Below are 18,519 nucleotides of genomic sequence, written 5' to 3' on the forward strand. Positions count from 1 at the left end.
GTGTAACCGGTGACCTCTGCCACCGCAAGACAGGATCTCAAGCATTAGTCATAGTTTAAGATGAACAGACGCGACATTATTCTTTGTTGAGAAAAACTTTGTGGCGTGAGGACAACTCATGGACAATTGTTGCCGAAGAAATTTGAATTAGATTTTATTAAGTAAAAAAACTGTAGACCTCTAAGAGAAGACTATTGGCCTACACCTTCTTTCTGTGACCGAGACCCGTGTTCAGCAGTGGGACAGTAATACAATAACAATGAGTAAAATAAGGTTTTTATATTGCATAATAAAAATAATTATAAAATCGTTGTACATTGATAAAGATTACTTAGGTAACATTAAAAAATAATTCTCATACATCGATACTTTCAACCGTTTCAGCTTTCAACTAATCCGTTAACTAATTTATTGTGATTTTTACACAAAGGATTGGCTTCAGTTCAGCTGTAGAGGTAATTAAAAAATAGTACGTAGATTGAGTTTATTTGTACGAGTATATGCCATTTTTAAAATATTGCAAGTAAGTATTATTATAAACGCCGTTTAGCTAAGCATTCAAATTTTCATTGTGATCTACCCAAAAGTAACAGATTTAGCATTGAAGAGCCGTTTAAAGCTTTATAAGCTGTGGGAAGACGGTTGGTGCGAAGCATTTACGATCTTGTCTCTAGAAATCCTTTATCTAGAGATTAGGAGCTATGAAGCGGAAAATCGCTAACTTGCTTGCTGACTTCACTGGGACCAAGTTTCTGATCTGTACACTAGTTAGGTATGTCTATATACCAACCAGTTATATACTGTACGTTATTCTGGTATTAAAGAGCCAGAGACAAAATAGTTTACTTTAACTTTACCACTTTTGTTAATATTTTTTTTTTTTGCTTTATTAACCGCTTATTTCTATTAAACGATTTAGGTTTTTGCAATAAAAATGCAAAAATTTACTTAATTTACTTTAAACTGAAGCATCTTAAATCTATTCATTATTCAATTGTGCGTGAACTACGAGTATGTATTGTCTCTTCTGATATCTATTTATACTCGAATGGTATCGACGGTGTTTAATCGTTGTCTGTAACAACAATACAGTTTCAAATGAATACATAACATTATTAGTCGAGGAACTGTATGGGATTATTTTTACAATCTTTTTTAATAGTTCACTACAATTTTTACTTCATTAGTTACGATAAGGTAATACAACTCACTGTTTTCATATTTGCTTACTTTGCTTATGTGAATAAGATATTTTACTTAATCTATTTTTATAAGATACAGCGTTCTTAACATATATGAGGGAAAACATGACCAATGAATTTATTTGCCACTTCGCCTTCGTTTGCAGTTGTTGACTAGATATTAATTTAATTCTATACCTTATAATGTACAAAATAACAAATATATGTTTGTCAAGTCTTAAATTTTCATAAGCTACAGTGACCTTATTTTAACATATAGGAGGGGGGAAACATCACTAATTCATATATTTTTCACCTCACCTTTGTAATGTACAAAATTACAAATATATTTCGTCTAGTTTTAAATGTTCATAAGCTACAGTGACCTTGCCTTCATATATAAGAGGGCAAACATCACTAATTCATTTATTTGGATCCTCACCTTTACAATAAACTACTTCTCATTTTAGCGCCTTTCTATCTACAAAATTACAAATATATTTTTGTCTATTTCAATTTCATAGAACAAAAAACGTACGTCAAGCCGCAAGTTACCGCAATAAGCTATAATAATATTTTAAGCCCTGTTTTGACATGTTTGGTTGGTAAATGCAATACCGACAGTGTGTATCAGATGACGCGATTACACTAACTAATGTTTCTATTTGTGTCTGTATGTTTCCGGCTTTTTACTTTTCCTGTGACTTGTAATACTATAAACGGATAAACTATAAACCTTTAATATTTTTGCTAGCAAAGTGTAAACTAAAACTTGACTAATGCACTTTAGCAATCATAAAACACTGCTCTGATCTGATCGGAAAGATGTTTTTATAAGATTTATAGAAAACAAGCATAAAGGTCACCTGATTGTAAGTAAGTGGTCACTGACACTAGTGGGTATTAGTAGCCAACTCCACACAGACCCGAAGTTCTACCTGAAGATGATCACAGATGCGTTGCCAGTACCAGTGAGGTCTCAGATGATCGTCTCATACATTAGTCAGATAATATTTTGTAAAGGTTTATGGACTACACAGATACAAGTTAAGATTTTTTTAAAGATAAGTTTTTTTTTAAATCTCAAACAGATTTCTAATTCGAATTTATTAAGCCGAACTATTATAAACATCCTATTATAAATAATGTAGGACCTATATTACTCACTATCTACTCTGGCGCTTATTTAATCTTCTTCGTAAATAACATTATACATAAACAGAGATACGCGTATCGCATCCAAATACTCCAAGAATTACCTCCTTTACAAGCCACAAATGGTTATAACCGTAACAATATAACTGATTTTCTGATAACAATACGGTTATTTCCTTTATGTGATATCTGTATGACATTAATCTGGTATAAATTGGGGTAATCGTCAATGTATTTCAGAAACGATTTGGGGGTTGTTAGCGTAGATTGTTTTCGTTAAATCGGGCACTTGCTTCCATTTTGTATAATGTTATAGGTATCAGATGCGATGTGGATTAAGACTAATATTTATATATCTTCTCTATGTGTTTGTTGTGTAATAAGCAAAAACAATACAATTAAATCTCTGTGTTAAAGGAAGATTATGAATTGAGTTATGAAACGTAAAAAAATATAATAACAACCCATAAATAGCTTATAATACTAAAATGTATTTATATACTCATAAGACGCTATCGAAATTATCCAACCATCATATATTCTAATCATCATATTATTTCTTTTGTTAAAATATCACTTCGTAGTTTGTACGACCTTATAATTATCCGTCTAGGAGTCCTAAAGAAATATGATTAGAGAGTGTAATTTTTGCAACTCAGTGCAAAGCAAGAAATATTTTCGCTAATTCATCGTTCTGGCGAGATAAGTGGCGGACGGTTTGGGCCGGAAGTCGGTTTTTTCTTCTCCAACTCTCGAGAGCCTTGCAAAATGTCTTCGAAAACGACTTTTTCTCTCTTAAGTACATTTTGACATCCCTTTTACACTTATTTTTACAATGGTGTAGCACTTAAGCGCGCTTTCGCCACTTGAAGCCTACGCTAGTCCTATTCATGCTAAAATAACGAGTAACGTAATGAAAGAGATTTTTGTAGCTAAATGTGAAATGGAATTATGTTAAAGTAGTACTGTGTGGTGATGGCCTAACGTAGCGTAGTCTCTTGATGTTCATGCATTAGGTTCCTAAGGCAATATGTTCAGGATATAGATTTGCAGCTGTTACGACCAGTTAAGTCGAACATCAACCCTACCCTGTTTTAAGGGTAACATAAGCTTTTCCATTTCATATGTAAAATTAACTTAAACGAAGGCTACTACAATTTTTAATTTTCTAAACTAATAACTAAAAGCTAACAAACATGTAAAAGTAATAACTAAGCTAATGTTAATATTTTGTTTTCTTGTTAATAAAAGGTCGTATATAACCTCCATGTTAGTAATGTACTTGTTTTGTTTAGTTGAAGATACATATTATGTGCACAACGTGGTCATTCAACTTCCACTGTTAATCATTGTTTAAAGAACATCTAGATCTCGAGTGGATCACAGGAGTACCTGTAATTATTACTGCTCCTGAGGGATAATGTGGGACATTTCGTAAAAGTGAGTTTGTTTTCACACAACCTTCAAACTAAACATAATAGGTTACGCCTCTTATTAAGACTGTAGTGTGACCGTGGTAGTACCACTGTTAAATCATAAACAGTTTTACAAATTAAAAAAAATATAATTGCCCGATGACTTATATCAATCAATTCACTGCTAGTCCTTGACTGTTGATATCCATTCAATTTGTACTAAAGCAACATGACTCATTATCAAGGGCTTATCCAGTATAAAGTCATATCCAAATACTACTTACATACTTACATATACTTACACATACATACTTTAATAGATTTGGCCCTATAAGGGCAATTTATTTACAAGTTTTTAATAATTATTACAAAATTTAAAATTCGCTTAAATGACATAAACACTCTTATTGATGCCATAAAATAAAAACATCCACTGCAAAATATTCAATAAAAAAAACTTACCGAAATCAAAATCCAATTCAAACGCAAAAGTTCTAGAACACCACAGCACTAAACGTTACGCGCCTACTTCACTTATTTCAAATTTCGCGCCAACGCGTCAACGGGCGTAACGCTCTTCCCGCTCGGAGCGTAAATGGGAACTAACAGTCTGGCCGCCGGTCTAGACGAAGGCAGATGGGCAAGGGGTGCGGGGGGTGGCTCGGGGGCGAATCAACCCCAATGACTAGTGACTAGTGAACATTTACCGAGCGATCGAGTTCTTGCATCGATCAAGGAAGTGTTCGATTATGGATTCGATAGTGCCGTAATGGATTACCGAATCGGAGAGAGCGTAATAACTTCGTATTCTATGTTAGCGGTCATTAAGGGTTGATAGGATTATTCCGATTAATCGTATTCCATTAGTTATTATAATTGTATTTTTATTATAATTTTATATACCTAACCTTTTACTAGTTTTTAAGACTTCCTTTAGGAAAAAATATAAAAGTATACGTGTGAATAGAAAAATCATTGCACGAAATTATTCCTATTAAAAAGTCAATTAATTATAAATTAAAATTTTACATTTAAAATAATGATTTCTTCTTGATTACGCTTTTACACTACGTCCAGGTTTATGTTAGTAGGTGTTATACAATCGGTGTCATGAAAATGTCTATAAAGTATTGTTTGTCCAAAAACATGTTCAGATCCCGTAGAAATTATGAAACGTCGTGTTGGACCAATTATGTAAATGACATAATCGCTCAAAACCTAAAAACGTTAAGTTGGAGCTAAACTAGTATCAAAGGTAAATAAGAGAAGAGACGCAACTGACTCGAAATATTCAGTACCACTTTAACAATTTGAGAGCTCTTAAAAATATTAATTAGCTCTTTAAGCAACATCCGTGAAAACTAAGCGCATCCGACGTGAAACATTTTTATCAGAAGAGCGCATGCAAGTTGGGAAAAGTCATTAATTCAGGATGCTATAAATAAATGTCTGCATTCCCGGTGCATTGATCTAGTTTAAATTTAGTATTTGAAACTTAAAAATTAATCTTTATAAAAACATACTATTAACTCCTCAAAAATGTTCAGATCCCGAAGAAAATATGAAATCTCTTGTTGGAGTAAACATGTTAATGACATAATCGGTCAAAATATAAAAACGTACATTCGAGCACCACTTTAACAATTTCAGAGCTCTTAAAAATATTAATTAGCTCTTTAAGCAACATCCGTGAAAACTGAGCGCATCCGACGTGTAACATTTTTATCAGAAAATCGCATGCGAGTTGGGAATAGTCGTTAATTCAGGATGCTATAAATAAATGTCTGCATTGCCGGCATGTAGGAAATAATCCGCATTGATCTAGTTTACATTTAGTTTTTGAAACTTAAAAAATAATATTTTTATAACCACACTAAAATTTCACAAATCCCGAAGAAAATGTGAATCCTCGTGTTTGGATCAAATATGTAAATGACATAATTAGTCAAAACATGAAAGAATAGAGTTGGGAGCTAAGCTACTATTAGGCATAACAGAAGAGAAGAGACGCTACTAACTCGAAATAATCAGTACCACTTTAACAATTTGGGAGCTCTTAAAAAATAATTAACTCTTTAAGCAACATCCGTGAAAACTGAGCGCATCCGACGTGAAACATTTTTATCAGAAAATGGCATGAAAGTTGGGAATAGTCATTAATTCAGGATGCTATAAATAAATGTCTGCATTGCCGGCATGTAGGAAATAATCCGTATTGATCTAGTTTAAATTTAGCTCAGTACCTTCCGCGAGATACGTGGTGCAGACTCACGTGAATTTCAGGAAACTTAGTCGTTTGTGGATTGTTGTAAAGTTCAATGTATTTTTCGTACAACATTACTTTATGTATTGTAAGTAAATATTTACATCTTGTACATGAACCTTCATCATCGCACATATTTCGTGGAATTGATTATATACTTAGTACAATGCTACAGAAAGAAAACAATATTAACAAACATTTTTTTTTTTTTGCGATAATGACATTTTTAAAAGAATATAATATTTTTAGAAGAATAGGGAACATATTAAAAATTATTTCTCGTCCTTGCATTATATCGTAAAATTTGGTTCAATACCCAAAACCAAAAAAAGATTTATAAAACGTGTAAATAAATTTATTGAGACACCAAAATTACAAAACTTTATTTAAAAAATTGAAATTGAACCCGTTTTTGAAGTCAGAAAGAAAATCTACTTACTAGTTCGACAAAACAATGGTGATATATTTCCTAATCGTTTGACAAGGTTATTTCTGTATTCTGCCATTTTGGTTGAAGATGTGATAGGCCTGTTGTTTTCCATCGATTTCGCAGTCGTCCAAGCCAGTACCTGTCTCCGGGAATGACGTAAGATGGTAAAATGGCACAAGGTTTGACTGTGAAGGTAATCTTGGATTGATTTCAGTCCAAGACTGGGAACGGTGAATGATGACGAATAGACGATCCAACTTATTATTTAAGAGTTGCTACTCATCAATTGATCTTAGGTAGATTTTGGTGCTCTTCGATTGGAGAAAAATAATATTAAAAAAGAAGCACGTAGACCTGATGGTAGCATGACCAATGCCATCCATGGACATTTATAATTAACATCATATAGGACTGGAGTATTACCTAAGGTTGAACTCTATAAATTGTAAAACAACTTATGTAATACTATTTTTTCGCAATAAAGAATTATGATTATGATAAGGTCGGACACACGCTTTGCTAACTCTGAAGCCCAAGATGCAACCACACCTTTTAAATCAAAACAAAGCAGCACTTAACACTGTTGAATTTATATCAGTAATAGGTGACATTATACTAACATTTATACCTTTTAATGGTATGCGTGCTTGTTACTACATCAGTACCATAAAAGTAATCATTAACCTCGTTAGTTTGATGCCAACCAATCCGACTACCAATTAGGTGTACCTGTAACCGTTTAGTGGTTATAGAAGTCAGACAACACTGGTTTTGTATTACATTTTTATTGTCTTAGAAGGTTCAAATTGACGGAAAACACGCTAAGCTTTTACGTTTGTTAAAAACCTTGTGAACATGCGAAATAATTTTCATTAAAGGACCTTTGTATTGGTTAATAGATATAACAGATATATGATCCAATATATACTTTTGAATTTAGGGATATATTTAGGTATGCAAAATCTAGATCAGCCAATTAATTTGAAATGAGTATCCTGAGATTTTAATATTGAGTCAGAGACAAAAATGGTCTAGATTTAAGCCAAACCAATTAATATGTTTTTTTTTTGTAACGAAATAAAATAATAAAATCTTGAATATTTAATGATAGGGGAAATAAAAGAAAAACAAATGTTATTTTTTTTATAATAAGAATACCCCTAACGACAAAGTTGCTATTTGTCTTGCCAAACCGTAAAATCTGTATTAAATGTGAACTAAGTACATCAATACTTCAATGATTTGATTTCAATAGACCGTGGCAAAGTAAGGGAAAATTGCAACCGTTCTCAACAACATAGTTTTTAAGAATAACCCAAAAGTAAAAATCAAGGTATAGTTTACAGAACGCATTGAGTGGATTGCCTCCATATGCCCCGGGTTGTGGAATACTTGACCGAATGTGGACCAATATGTTCCGTGTTCCTTTTATCGGAAAATTATGCATCCACTGCCAATTTCCTTGTGTTATGGTTACGTTTCGTTCCTTTGAAGATTTTTTTGGAGGAAAGTTTTGGAAATTTGTAAAAAGTAATGATATTATCGTAACCTATAATTTAATAAGTATTTTATTGTGATAATTGATAAACATATACAATTAATAAAAAAATTGGTTCGATGCTTTATGGCTATTTTATTAATAACTAACTGAAATATAACTAAAGTAGTTTTATTGGGTTCGATTTCAAAATTACATTTGTTAGCAATATTTTCGTTATTTATTTTTAAGACAATATTAATAGTGAGTATGAGCTATTGTGAATCGATTTATCTTTCCAACAACTGGTTTTAATATTACTTATTTTTGGAACAGTAATAGGTACATTGATAATACATTTAAAGTAAAGCTATTTAACATTGTAATTAAATAAGTTAAATAGTTCCATTATCTAATATAAATGTTATTAATTTCTGATTACTCGTATTATTACCGATATAATCAATAGTTACTCGTATAGACCAATTATTAAAGTAATCTAAACACATACCCACTCTCCATTGTAAAATTTTACCGCTCCAAAAGCACAGTAAGACCATCTTCAAACCAACAAGTGCGTGAAGAAACTCCATCCTATTATCATTTCCAAAACAAGATGCGGGTGAAATGACAAATTGACGTGCATATGACGTGTGTGAATACTGGCACTGAGTAATAGAGTTGTGATGAGAAAGCACAATCTTTAACCGAATTATGTATTGAATGACTTAGGTGTATTTAAATTAACGGTACTTTATAAATGTACTGTCCTCAATTGAAACCCTTTCGGTTGTAAGGGCGATAATTTGTGTTTCCTTTGAAATCACTGCTGTGTTCTGTAGTTTTATATACATATCAAGTATATAAATTTGTTACTTTATTGTAGACAATTTCGGAATTAAGTACTTAAGTTCATTAACCTGAGTATAAGCTCAAATAATTTAGATGTTTGTAGCTTTAGATCTATTACTAGAATCGGTACTTTACTTTCGTTGAGGTACATAATCCACATACTTAAATTTATAAATATTTAGCGACGCAAATTAACAAAATTAAAGTATAATATACCTAAGTTTATTTGTTGTATATTTTTATATATTATAAGCATATATGTTTGATTTCAAATATTGTAAGATATCCTTATATCGATACCAACATTGGACAAAAAATATAAATCCAGTATTTATTTCCCTTTATTATGGACACGCAATTTTGTAAACGACTGAGTGATTCCTGTCTGGAATTTCACGCTACTTTAACGCAAACTTTACAGGGAGTGACTTTTTCTATTTCTGCCTGATAAAATCTGGATTTAAAATCAAAATCATTCACAGGGTTGCACGCGAGCATATATTTCTTACATTCAATCGTATTTCATGTCATCAGCCTATTACTGCCCCACTGCTGGGCAAAAGTCTCAGAGCGAAAGGGGTTTCGGCTGAAATCTACCACGTTGGCAATGTACCTATTGGTACATTGCCAGCCCTGACTTAGCATTGCACTGACTTCTTCTCTTCTTAGTCGTTTCACTCTTGTCAGAGCGGTCGTGGTCATCATGTGTCGTGTGTGGGGGCTGATGTGACTCGCCTCACGACATTTCGCCATTTCTCTCTATTGGTGGCCAATCTAGAGCACTCGTGTACAGGGCCACCTACAGCTGATTTTATTTGATCTGTCCATCGCGTGGGTGACCGTCCGCGAGGTCTGGTTCCCTCCACTCTACCCTGCACAACAAGCCGTTCAATGGAGTCATTATTCCGTCTTGTGACATGCCCAAAGAACTTGAGAATACGAGATTGTACTACTACAGATAGACGCTGTTTGATGCCGAGTTCTTGGAGGATGGAGATATTTGTTCGAAACTCTGTCCATGAAACTCCAAGCATTCTTCGCCAACACCACATTTCTAGGGTGTCTATCTTTTTCTTTTCCACTTCTCGTAATGTCCATGTCTCTGAGGCGTATAAGAATATGGGAAACACCAAAGTATATATCAGCCGGGTTTTAGTGGCTTTGGTGATATTTCTATTACGCCATATCTTCTTAAGTTTGTCCATTGCAGTCCTTGTTATTGTCATCCGACGTTTGATCTCATCTATGCAGCCGCCATTATTAGAAATTAATGCTCCAAGATATACATACGTGTTTACTACAGAACAGTTCGCAATTTGTGTTACTTGCGGGGAGTTATTGGTAGTACGATCTATAATCATAATTTTGGTCTTAGTGCGATTTATTGTTAACCCGAACTCAAGGCTCACACGTTCCATTCTAAGAAGTAGTTCTTCCAATTTGTCTGGACTTGTTGCAAATAAGGTGGTGTCATCTGCATAGCGCAAATTGGCGATTCTGTACCCACCAATTGTAACCCCGTCGCTCCAGTGTTCCAAGGTAATACGCATTACAAGCTCGGTGTAGCAATTGAACAGTAGTGGTGAAGTAATACATCCCTGGCGGACTCCTGCACTGGGATGGAAGTCACTGGATAAAACATTGTCTGTTCGTACTGAGGCTGTGCCCGTTTCATATAGACTTCGCATAAGGTGTACCAAGTGCTTAGGAGTACCCATATCTAGTAGTGTCCTCCACAACAAGGGCCATTTCACCGAATCGAATGCTTTTGAGAAATCAACGAAGCAAATGTATGTTGGTTTATTGAATTCTCGAGCTTTTTCAATGATTTGGCGAACAATAAGAATTTGCTCGCGAGTGCCTTTTCCTTTCATAAAACCAGCTTGCTCTGGCGAGATTTCTTTAGAAAGGTAGGCCTTCAGACGTTCGTTTAGAACATGTAGCATGATTTTGCTTGCATGTGTTATAAGGGCAATTAGACGGTAATTGTTACATTTCTTGGTCGAACCCTTTTTATGCAGAGGGGTAAATATGGTGTGAGTCCACTCTAGCGGCCACAGTCCTGTTCGCCAAATCCTGTTGCAGATGGTGTGGAAAATAACGATGCCCTTTTCACCTAGAGCCCTAATTGTCTCAATAGGGATCGCATCTATACCGGTAGCCTTCCCATTCTTTAAATGTTTGATGGCAGCTCTGATCTCGGACATAAGAATGTCTGGTTCCTGTTCTTCCTGACTAGGTTCTGTTGATTTAAAAATATTAAATTGCGGATCGTAGAACAGGGATTGACAGTAGGTTCTCCAAACATCAGATATTCGATCTAGCTCTGTTACCATACGATTTCCACTGTCTTTAATAGCCCAGGTTCTAGTAGATAGGGAATTTGTAATGGATCTAATTTTGTGGTAAAGGTCTCGAGATTCGTGTTTATCACTATGTACTTCGATCTCGTCGCATATTTTATGGAAGTAGGCGTTGTGATCTCGTCTCATGTTTGCTTGAATTTTCGCCGACATCTTATTTAGATCCCTAATATTCGCCCCTCGTGATTTCATACAGCGTCTTTCCTTTTTTTTTTTTTTTTTTTTTTTTTTTTTTTTTTTATATGTAACCTAACGATAAGGCAGACGGGCTGCCTGATGGAAAGCAGTCACCGTCGCCTATGGACGTTTGCAACACCAGAGGAGTCGCCAATGCATCGCCGGCTTTGAAGGAGAGCTCTTTTTACACCCCTCTTGAAGAGCCCCATGTCATAGTCCTGAGGGAATACCTCAGGAGGAAGTTCATTCCACATTTTGCACGTACGCGGCAAAAATGATCTATTAAACCGAACCGTGGAGGACCGCCACGGGTCCAGTTGATGTGGATGGAACTTCATCCTTCGGCGAGTGGTGCGATGAAGGAAAGGCTACGTAGGCACCAGATCAAACAGTTCCTCAGAACACTAACCATTGTAAAGTCGGTAGAACACGCAGAGGGAACCTATGTCCCTCCGAAGGCTTAACGGTTCTAACCGATCAGAGATCACTGGGTCATCGACGATTCGCACCGCGCGTTTCTGTACGGAGTCAAGTGGGTTAAGTTGGTATTGTGGTGCCCCTGCCCAGAGATGCGAGCAGTACTCCATGTGGGGCCTCACTTGCGCTTTATAAAGCAGCAGGAGTTGCTCCCCAGTGAAGTACTGCTTGGCTCTGTTTAGGACGCCCAGTTTCTTTGAAGCCAACTTGGCTTTAACTTCCAAATGACTCCGATACTGCACGTCGCACGAGATGTCGACTCCCAGGATCCCTACACTTTTACCAATGGTGAGCGGGGTACTTTGGAACTTAGGCGCTATGACGAATGGGGTTTTTTTAGCGGTAAACGCGCAGACTTGTGTCTTCGAGGGGTTGAACTCAACAAGGTTAAGACGACCCCATTCCGAGACCCGCTCCAGAGAGTTCTCGATTTCAGACACAAGTCGGATTCTGCTTTCTTCCACGAATGTCCGAGAGGTGTTCGCACGGCCTGTGTACACAGCATCTCCCGTGCTATCATCCGCATAGCAATGAATGCCACCGATTTTTAGCAGCATATCATTGATATGCAGAATAAAAAGCGTGGGAGATAATACAGACCCTTGGGGCACGCCAGCGTTGATGAGCTTCGTGTCTGAGCAGCACCCGTCAATTACGACCTTAATATGCCGCTCAGACAGAAAGCTGGCTGTCCATGTGCACAACCTCTCGGGAAGACCGTAAGATGGTAACTTCGCGAGAAGGGCCCTATGCCAGACCCGGTCAAAGGCCTTAGCGATGTCCAGGCTTACGGCCAATGCCTCCCCGTTGCTCTCAACAGCCTGCGCCCAACGGTGAGTGAGGTACGCAAGAAGATCACCAGCTGATCGGCCCTTGCGAAAACCATATTGGTGATCGCTGATCAGCCGGTGCTCTTCCAGGTACCTAAGGAGCTGCGTGTTTACAACACGCTCCATAGCTTTTGAGAGCAGGGAGGTTATCGCTATAGGCCTATAGTTGGCCGGGTCGCTGCGGTCACCCTTTTTGGGAATAGGGTGTACAAGGGCAACCTTCCACGAAGACGGTACTTGTCCTGTGGTGTAGGAAAGCGAGAATAGGCGCGTTAAGACGGGAGCCAACTCGGGAGCGCACGTCCTGAGCACCACTGCGGGGATTTCGTCTGGCCCGCTCGACTTCTTGATATCGAGGGACAATAGAGCTCGCCTGACAGCCTTCTGCGTAAAGCGAATATCCGGCATAGAGCTCTCACACCGCGGGATGGTAGGCGGTGTGGCCCCTGTGTCATCAAGAGTCGAGTTTGAGGCAAAGAGGGTACCAAGAAGATCGGCTTTCCCCTTTGCCGTGTGGGCCAGAGAATCATTTGGTTTCCGCAGGGGCGGTAGTGAAGACCGGCAGAAATTACCCTCGACAGCTTTGGCCAGCGACCAGAAGGCTCGACTCCCGGAGGGGTAACCAAGTACCCGCTCGCCAATTCTGCCGATGTGCTTAGACTTCGCCTTGGCCATATGCTTCTTCGCTGAACGGGAGGCAGCATTAAACGCGGTTCGGAGCTCGGGGGTTTTTGGGTCCTTGCTAGCGTGTGCTGATGCCCAGGTTTGGAAGGCCTCCTGCTTAAGGCTTAGCGCTTTAGCACAAGACCCACCAAACCAGGGCTGACTCCGCCCGCCGACGGACACGACAGAGTTTGGAATGAAACACTCCATACCCTGCCGTATCACGTCGGTTACAGACTCAGCACACGAGCTAGGGTCACCCGAGACGAAACATAGCTGCCTCCACGGGTACGAAGCCAGGAACTCCCGGAATCCGTCCCAGTCTGCTGGCTTGTAATGCCAAACTTGTCGTCTCCCGGGGGGACGTGTCTCCACGGGGTACGACAAGGGCACAGTCGAACTTACCAAGCAATGGTCAGAGGATCCAAGGGGAGCCTTGACCATTACTTGGTAGTCCACCGGATGGGTAGTCAGCAGTAGGTCCAGCAAAGAGGCAGTATGGGTCTCTACATCAGGCACCCTAGTGAAACCAGGTACGACCTGAGAGAGCCCATATGCCAAGGAGAAGTCATATGCAGATCTCCCGGCAAAGTCGGTGGTCCGGGATCCCAGCCAATCAACATGATGAGCGTTGAAATCACCGAGAACCACCAACTCTGCCGAAGGACACTGCTGCAGCATTCTGTCGGTTGCCCACTGGACGTGCTCGAATAATCGAGTTGTCTCCACGTCTCCGCTATAGGACCTATACAGGCACGCGTAGACACGGGTAAGACCTCCGACGTCCGCGCGCAGCCACAACAATGATAGGTCCTTGTCTTCGAGAAAGCTGAGACGGCGATAGCAGACGTCCCCCCGAACATACACACATACCCCGGCACGACGCCTTAAGGCATGTTCTAAATTGTAACCGGGGTATTCCAAATACGATGTATCGTCCGGGGTAGATATCTGCGTCTCCGTCAAAAAGAGAAAAGCCGGCTTTACCGTCTCAAGGTGGTGGTGGACGGCATTCAGATTGGAATGGACTCCTCTGATATTGCACATATCCACAGTAAATGTGGAATAGGTCGCCGCTGTGCAACTTTTCTTCTTTTTATTAGGCTTTCTCATAGTTGGTGGTTGTTCCAAAAACGGCGGGAATTTGAAAGGATTTGCAATGCTCCGCCGACGCCTCACGGGACAAAGTATGAGTCTCGTGACACCGAGCCTACGGAGGTGATGTGGGATGCTGGCGCGGGGGACGGAAGGGCCCCCGGTCCCCCCCGTGCACGACTACCCGGCTCCACTCCGGTCTCTTACTCGGGCAAGGTAGCCGCGCAACGGGATTTTTCGCCGGTTGGCGGGACAGCCTCCCGGGCCAGAGGTTAACAGTGTTGCCCGGGTTCGGGTCCCCAACTAACCGGCGGGCGGCCAGCGGACAACCGTTTCACCGGGTCTCCCTGGCCCCCGCGCCAACACACCACGCCCCCGGGGGCAACGATGCTTAAAGAGACTCAACGGACCCGTAAAGTACGCCGTCGGAAGCACCACAGGGGGATGGGAAGGGAGGGATAAGGGGATGAACTGGCTCCCAGGCGCACTACCGAAACACGACGAGTCGTTATTAGCGGTAGACTCCGACCTGAGGGTGGTAGCTAGCCAGGCAGATCCCACGAAGAGATCTTACCACCAAGCGAGACACCTTCGGGAATTACGCCAGGCGGTGTCAGACCCAGCAACCAGTGGGACCGTCGCAGTAGGATGTTAAATGCCCGAGTAGACGCTGCTGCCCATCTACCCGGTAGATGCCCTTAGTCGGCTTCTACGACACCCACGGGCAGGTATGGGGTGGTCTATTCGCCGCCGGAGCCACACGGCACAAGTACAAGAAGCACAAGTACAAGAAGTTTCCTGTACAAGAGTCAGAGTGTCATCAGTAATCCAATGTTGTTTTTTGTGCGTATGTGACGAGGACCTGGCTTCGGTTGCTGCAATTTTGATTATGTTTTTTGCTCGATTCCACAGACTGTTAAGTGATTCCCTTGAGCAATTCGCGTTGGTCCAAGTCACCCAATTTTGCTGTACAACGGCCATAAATTTCTGACTATCCTTCACATCAAGTCTCCTTTGGTTTTGAATTTTTCGGGCTACTTTCAGTTTTAACTTCAACTTTGCCATTAGGAGTTGATGGTCAGATCCACAGTCAGCTCCAGGCAGTGTATGGGCGTTTTGAACAGATGTTCTCCATCGGGATCGGACCAAAATATAATCTATTTGATTGCGATGATTACCATTTGGTGAAGTCCATGTATACAACCTCCGTGGATGATGTTGGAATAGGGTGTTTGTTATCACCAGGTTGTTTTCAGACGCAAATTGTATTAAACGCTCGCCTCTTTCGTTCCGTGTACCCAAGCTAAACTTTCCTACGCAATTACCGAGGTGATGGGAGTCGTTTCCGACCTTTGCGTTAAAGTCACCCAAGATCATGAGAAGTTCCCTACTGGGAATTTTGGCGACTGTATCCGTCAGTTGAGTGTAAAATTTTTCAATGTCTTCATTACTTGCAGTACTAGTAGGAGCGTAGATCTGTACAAGGTTTAGGTTTATGGGTGAAGCCTTGAGTTTAATACTTATAATCCGATCACTAATAGGTTCGTAGCCCAGCACGCAGTTATTATAATGTTTGGGTATGAGAAATGCTACTCCATTTCGGCTAAGACTGTTGTTACCAGAATGATAGATGACATGAGTATCAGTATAGAGATGACCGTTGTTTTTCCAGTGCGTTTCGCTTATTCCGCAGATGTCGATTGTGCATCTGGTAAGTTCTTTTTCTAAAATGGCCAGTTTTCCAGGAATCAATAAACCACGTGCGTTCCATGTTCCTATCTTTTGGATTCTTCGCAGTTTGATTGGAGTCGACATTCCAGTAGCAGACTTTCCATGAGAAGCCTGGTTTCCTACCCCTTCATGGCCGGTAGTCCATTTCTCACTGTGTGCCCCGGACGCAACACAGCGCCGGTTGCTAGTCGGTTCGCATGGCAATCGTGATTCACTATGTTCAACTACCATGATGATTTTCTTGGGAAAATAGTTGCAGTGGTTTCCCCTTGCCTTCTGCACCAAACATTTTTGGGAATACTTTGCTCCCAAGGTTGTTGAAGCCTCTTCTAGCCGATTTGTCAGCCAGGTGTGTGGTTATACCGCCACGGTTCGGTCGCCATTGCCTCGTCCGTTATCTAGCAGGGGGACCACGGTAGCGTGTGTGTATGCTACCGTCGCTGGCTTATCCTAGGAACCACCAGCGCGTGCAGGTGAGGTTGACATTTGGGACCGCAGAGATGTTGAATGCGTTCTCCCCCTTTCCCCCCCTGACTTAGCACATCTTTGAAAGCTCATTTTTTAAATAACTCTCAGAGTATTGGTATTGCCACGATGTTTTGCTTCAACGTTAAAGCAAATAATAATTAAATTCGAAACTCAAAAAACCTCGTTAAATCAAAAATCAGGTATTTGAACCATTATTTAGAGCCGGAGTTCGGCTTCAAATTGAACTAGTGGAAAACACTACTTTAAAATTATCAACCACACATTGTTCTGAAAACTCATACTAACTTACTAACATTACTAACGAAGTGCACACCAGATATTAGGCTTACATAAGCCTGAATATTCCTGAATCTGCCAATACGAATCTAGGTTAGATCGTAAAGTATTCACTAATTGGCAGCATTGCAAGTTGCATCTGGCTCAAATGACGGTTCAAATGCACGATATTCCGGGAAATATGGTCTTTAGTGGAAAGGAAGATTTTTCATCTCGTATCCGGAAAATTCTCATATTTTTTCGTAATGCGTTTGAATATGTTTTCTGTAAAAGTTTATCTTTTATTGATGTATGTAAGGTGAAGGAACCATTCTAACAGTCATTCCAGACTGACAAACACATAATAGAGTTCCATCTTTACCCTTTGGGACCCTAAAAAATACGAGTAAAATGAAAAGGTCTGTGTTTAATATCTCTTACGATAATTATATATAATTGTATGTATCGATCGATTTACTTTGTTGATCACAACAACTGCCCTGTTGATCACAGACATTGGTTTCCATTTTTTTTTTACTTTTCTGATTTTATAGAAATGACTCATACAATCTTAACCACAAGTGATCAAAACTAAGAGTTTACTATTGATTTAAAAAATAAAATTAAAATCAATAGTAAATAAAATAATTTACACATTAAATGGGATTATACAATACTAATTCTGCACATTTATTTATAGGAATCAATCCATATCATCATAACTATCATTCCTTCTTTATTTCACTTAAAAATGTGTGAAACAATAACATCAGACCAGTCTTTATCCATAAACCGTGCTTTACGGGTTTAACTTTGTAGAATCAAACAGAATTTGCAGGCTGTACGAACGTGTCTGAAATTATTACGGCTCGGATACGCGGGCACAACCACTAAAGCTTTTGGACGTTTGTATTGTACCGTCAACAACATTAAATATGAGTGGTTATTGATAATCAACTGTTCAACCAAGATTCGATATTTGACAATTTCTTCATACTAGACATTGTCAAATACTGACACATCTTGGTAGGTAAAAAATGCTAGTAAAAAATGGATAGGTAGATTATTAATAATGGACATAAATATAGCTATCGTGTGTTATTAAACGACAATCTTTGCGATTTTTACCTATCAAAAATCAAATCTGTAATTTTTTTTGAATAAAATATTGTCACATGGCTATCTTTCGTAGGCAAAACATTGGATAAACTCATAAGTAACAAGTCTATGTCTTATAAATCACATGAGACCAACGGTACCCTTACCATGAGTTTTCAAAATATCCCACAATTTTACGTTACGTTTACTCAATCCATTATTCTGTTCCGTTTACTTCAGTAGACTGAGTAAACGTAACAATAAGTAAGTGTTCAAGTCTTTTTGTCTGCCTCACATGTTCGCAAAAAAGAGAGACAAAACATAAGCGCCATTTTGTCAATTTAGACATTTAATGTTTAGTTCTGATACAATCCGCTAGGGGCGCTGATTGGAATTTGTATGGGCAAATACGTAAACAAATACCAAAACAGACATATTTGTCAAAACGTAAAAACTCATGGTAAGGGTACAGTTATTAATATAAAATAAACGAGCAGTCCATGTGATTGTAAGTGGTTACTACCGCCCATGGACATAAGCAACCAACTTAACAGGAATTCTTACTGAA

The 18,519-nt window shown here is 39.0% G+C and overlaps 2 protein-coding genes across 3 annotated transcripts in view; both read right to left on the reverse strand.

Moving 5' to 3' along the window:
* LOC140751639 (roundabout homolog 2) overlaps nucleotides 1-18,519 on the reverse strand; it is a 77,042-nt gene that overhangs the window by 47,488 nt on the left and 11,035 nt on the right. Inside the window, exon 1 of one of the 2 annotated variants that reach the window (XM_073085614.1) lies at nucleotides 4,214-4,341. The exons of the other annotated variant lie outside the window; for it this stretch is intronic. The gene's annotated coding sequence lies outside the window, so the exon portion shown is untranslated. Of the gene's footprint in view, nucleotides 1-4,213; nucleotides 4,342-18,519 lie in introns of those variants that run through there. 2 annotated transcript variants of the gene reach the window in all.
* Nucleotides 9,475-18,519, reverse strand: part of LOC140751719 (carboxylic ester hydrolase-like) — a 31,650-nt gene continuing 22,605 nt past the window's right edge. Inside the window, exons 4-7 of the mRNA XM_073085747.1 lie at nucleotides 15,704-15,854; nucleotides 10,929-11,015; nucleotides 10,099-10,247; nucleotides 9,475-9,645 (exon numbers count right to left, since the gene is read on the reverse strand). Of these exons, the coding sequence (XP_072941848.1) occupies nucleotides 9,475-9,645; nucleotides 10,099-10,247; nucleotides 10,929-11,015; nucleotides 15,704-15,854 (558 nt within the window). The remainder of the gene's footprint in view (nucleotides 9,646-10,098; nucleotides 10,248-10,928; nucleotides 11,016-15,703; nucleotides 15,855-18,519) is intronic.

Source organism: Epargyreus clarus, unplaced genomic scaffold (assembly GCF_041222505.1).
Source record: "Epargyreus clarus isolate Ecla_fem2 unplaced genomic scaffold, WU_Ecla_fem_2.2 ptg000023l, whole genome shotgun sequence".
Lineage (NCBI taxonomy): Eukaryota > Metazoa > Arthropoda > Insecta > Lepidoptera > Hesperiidae > Epargyreus > Epargyreus clarus.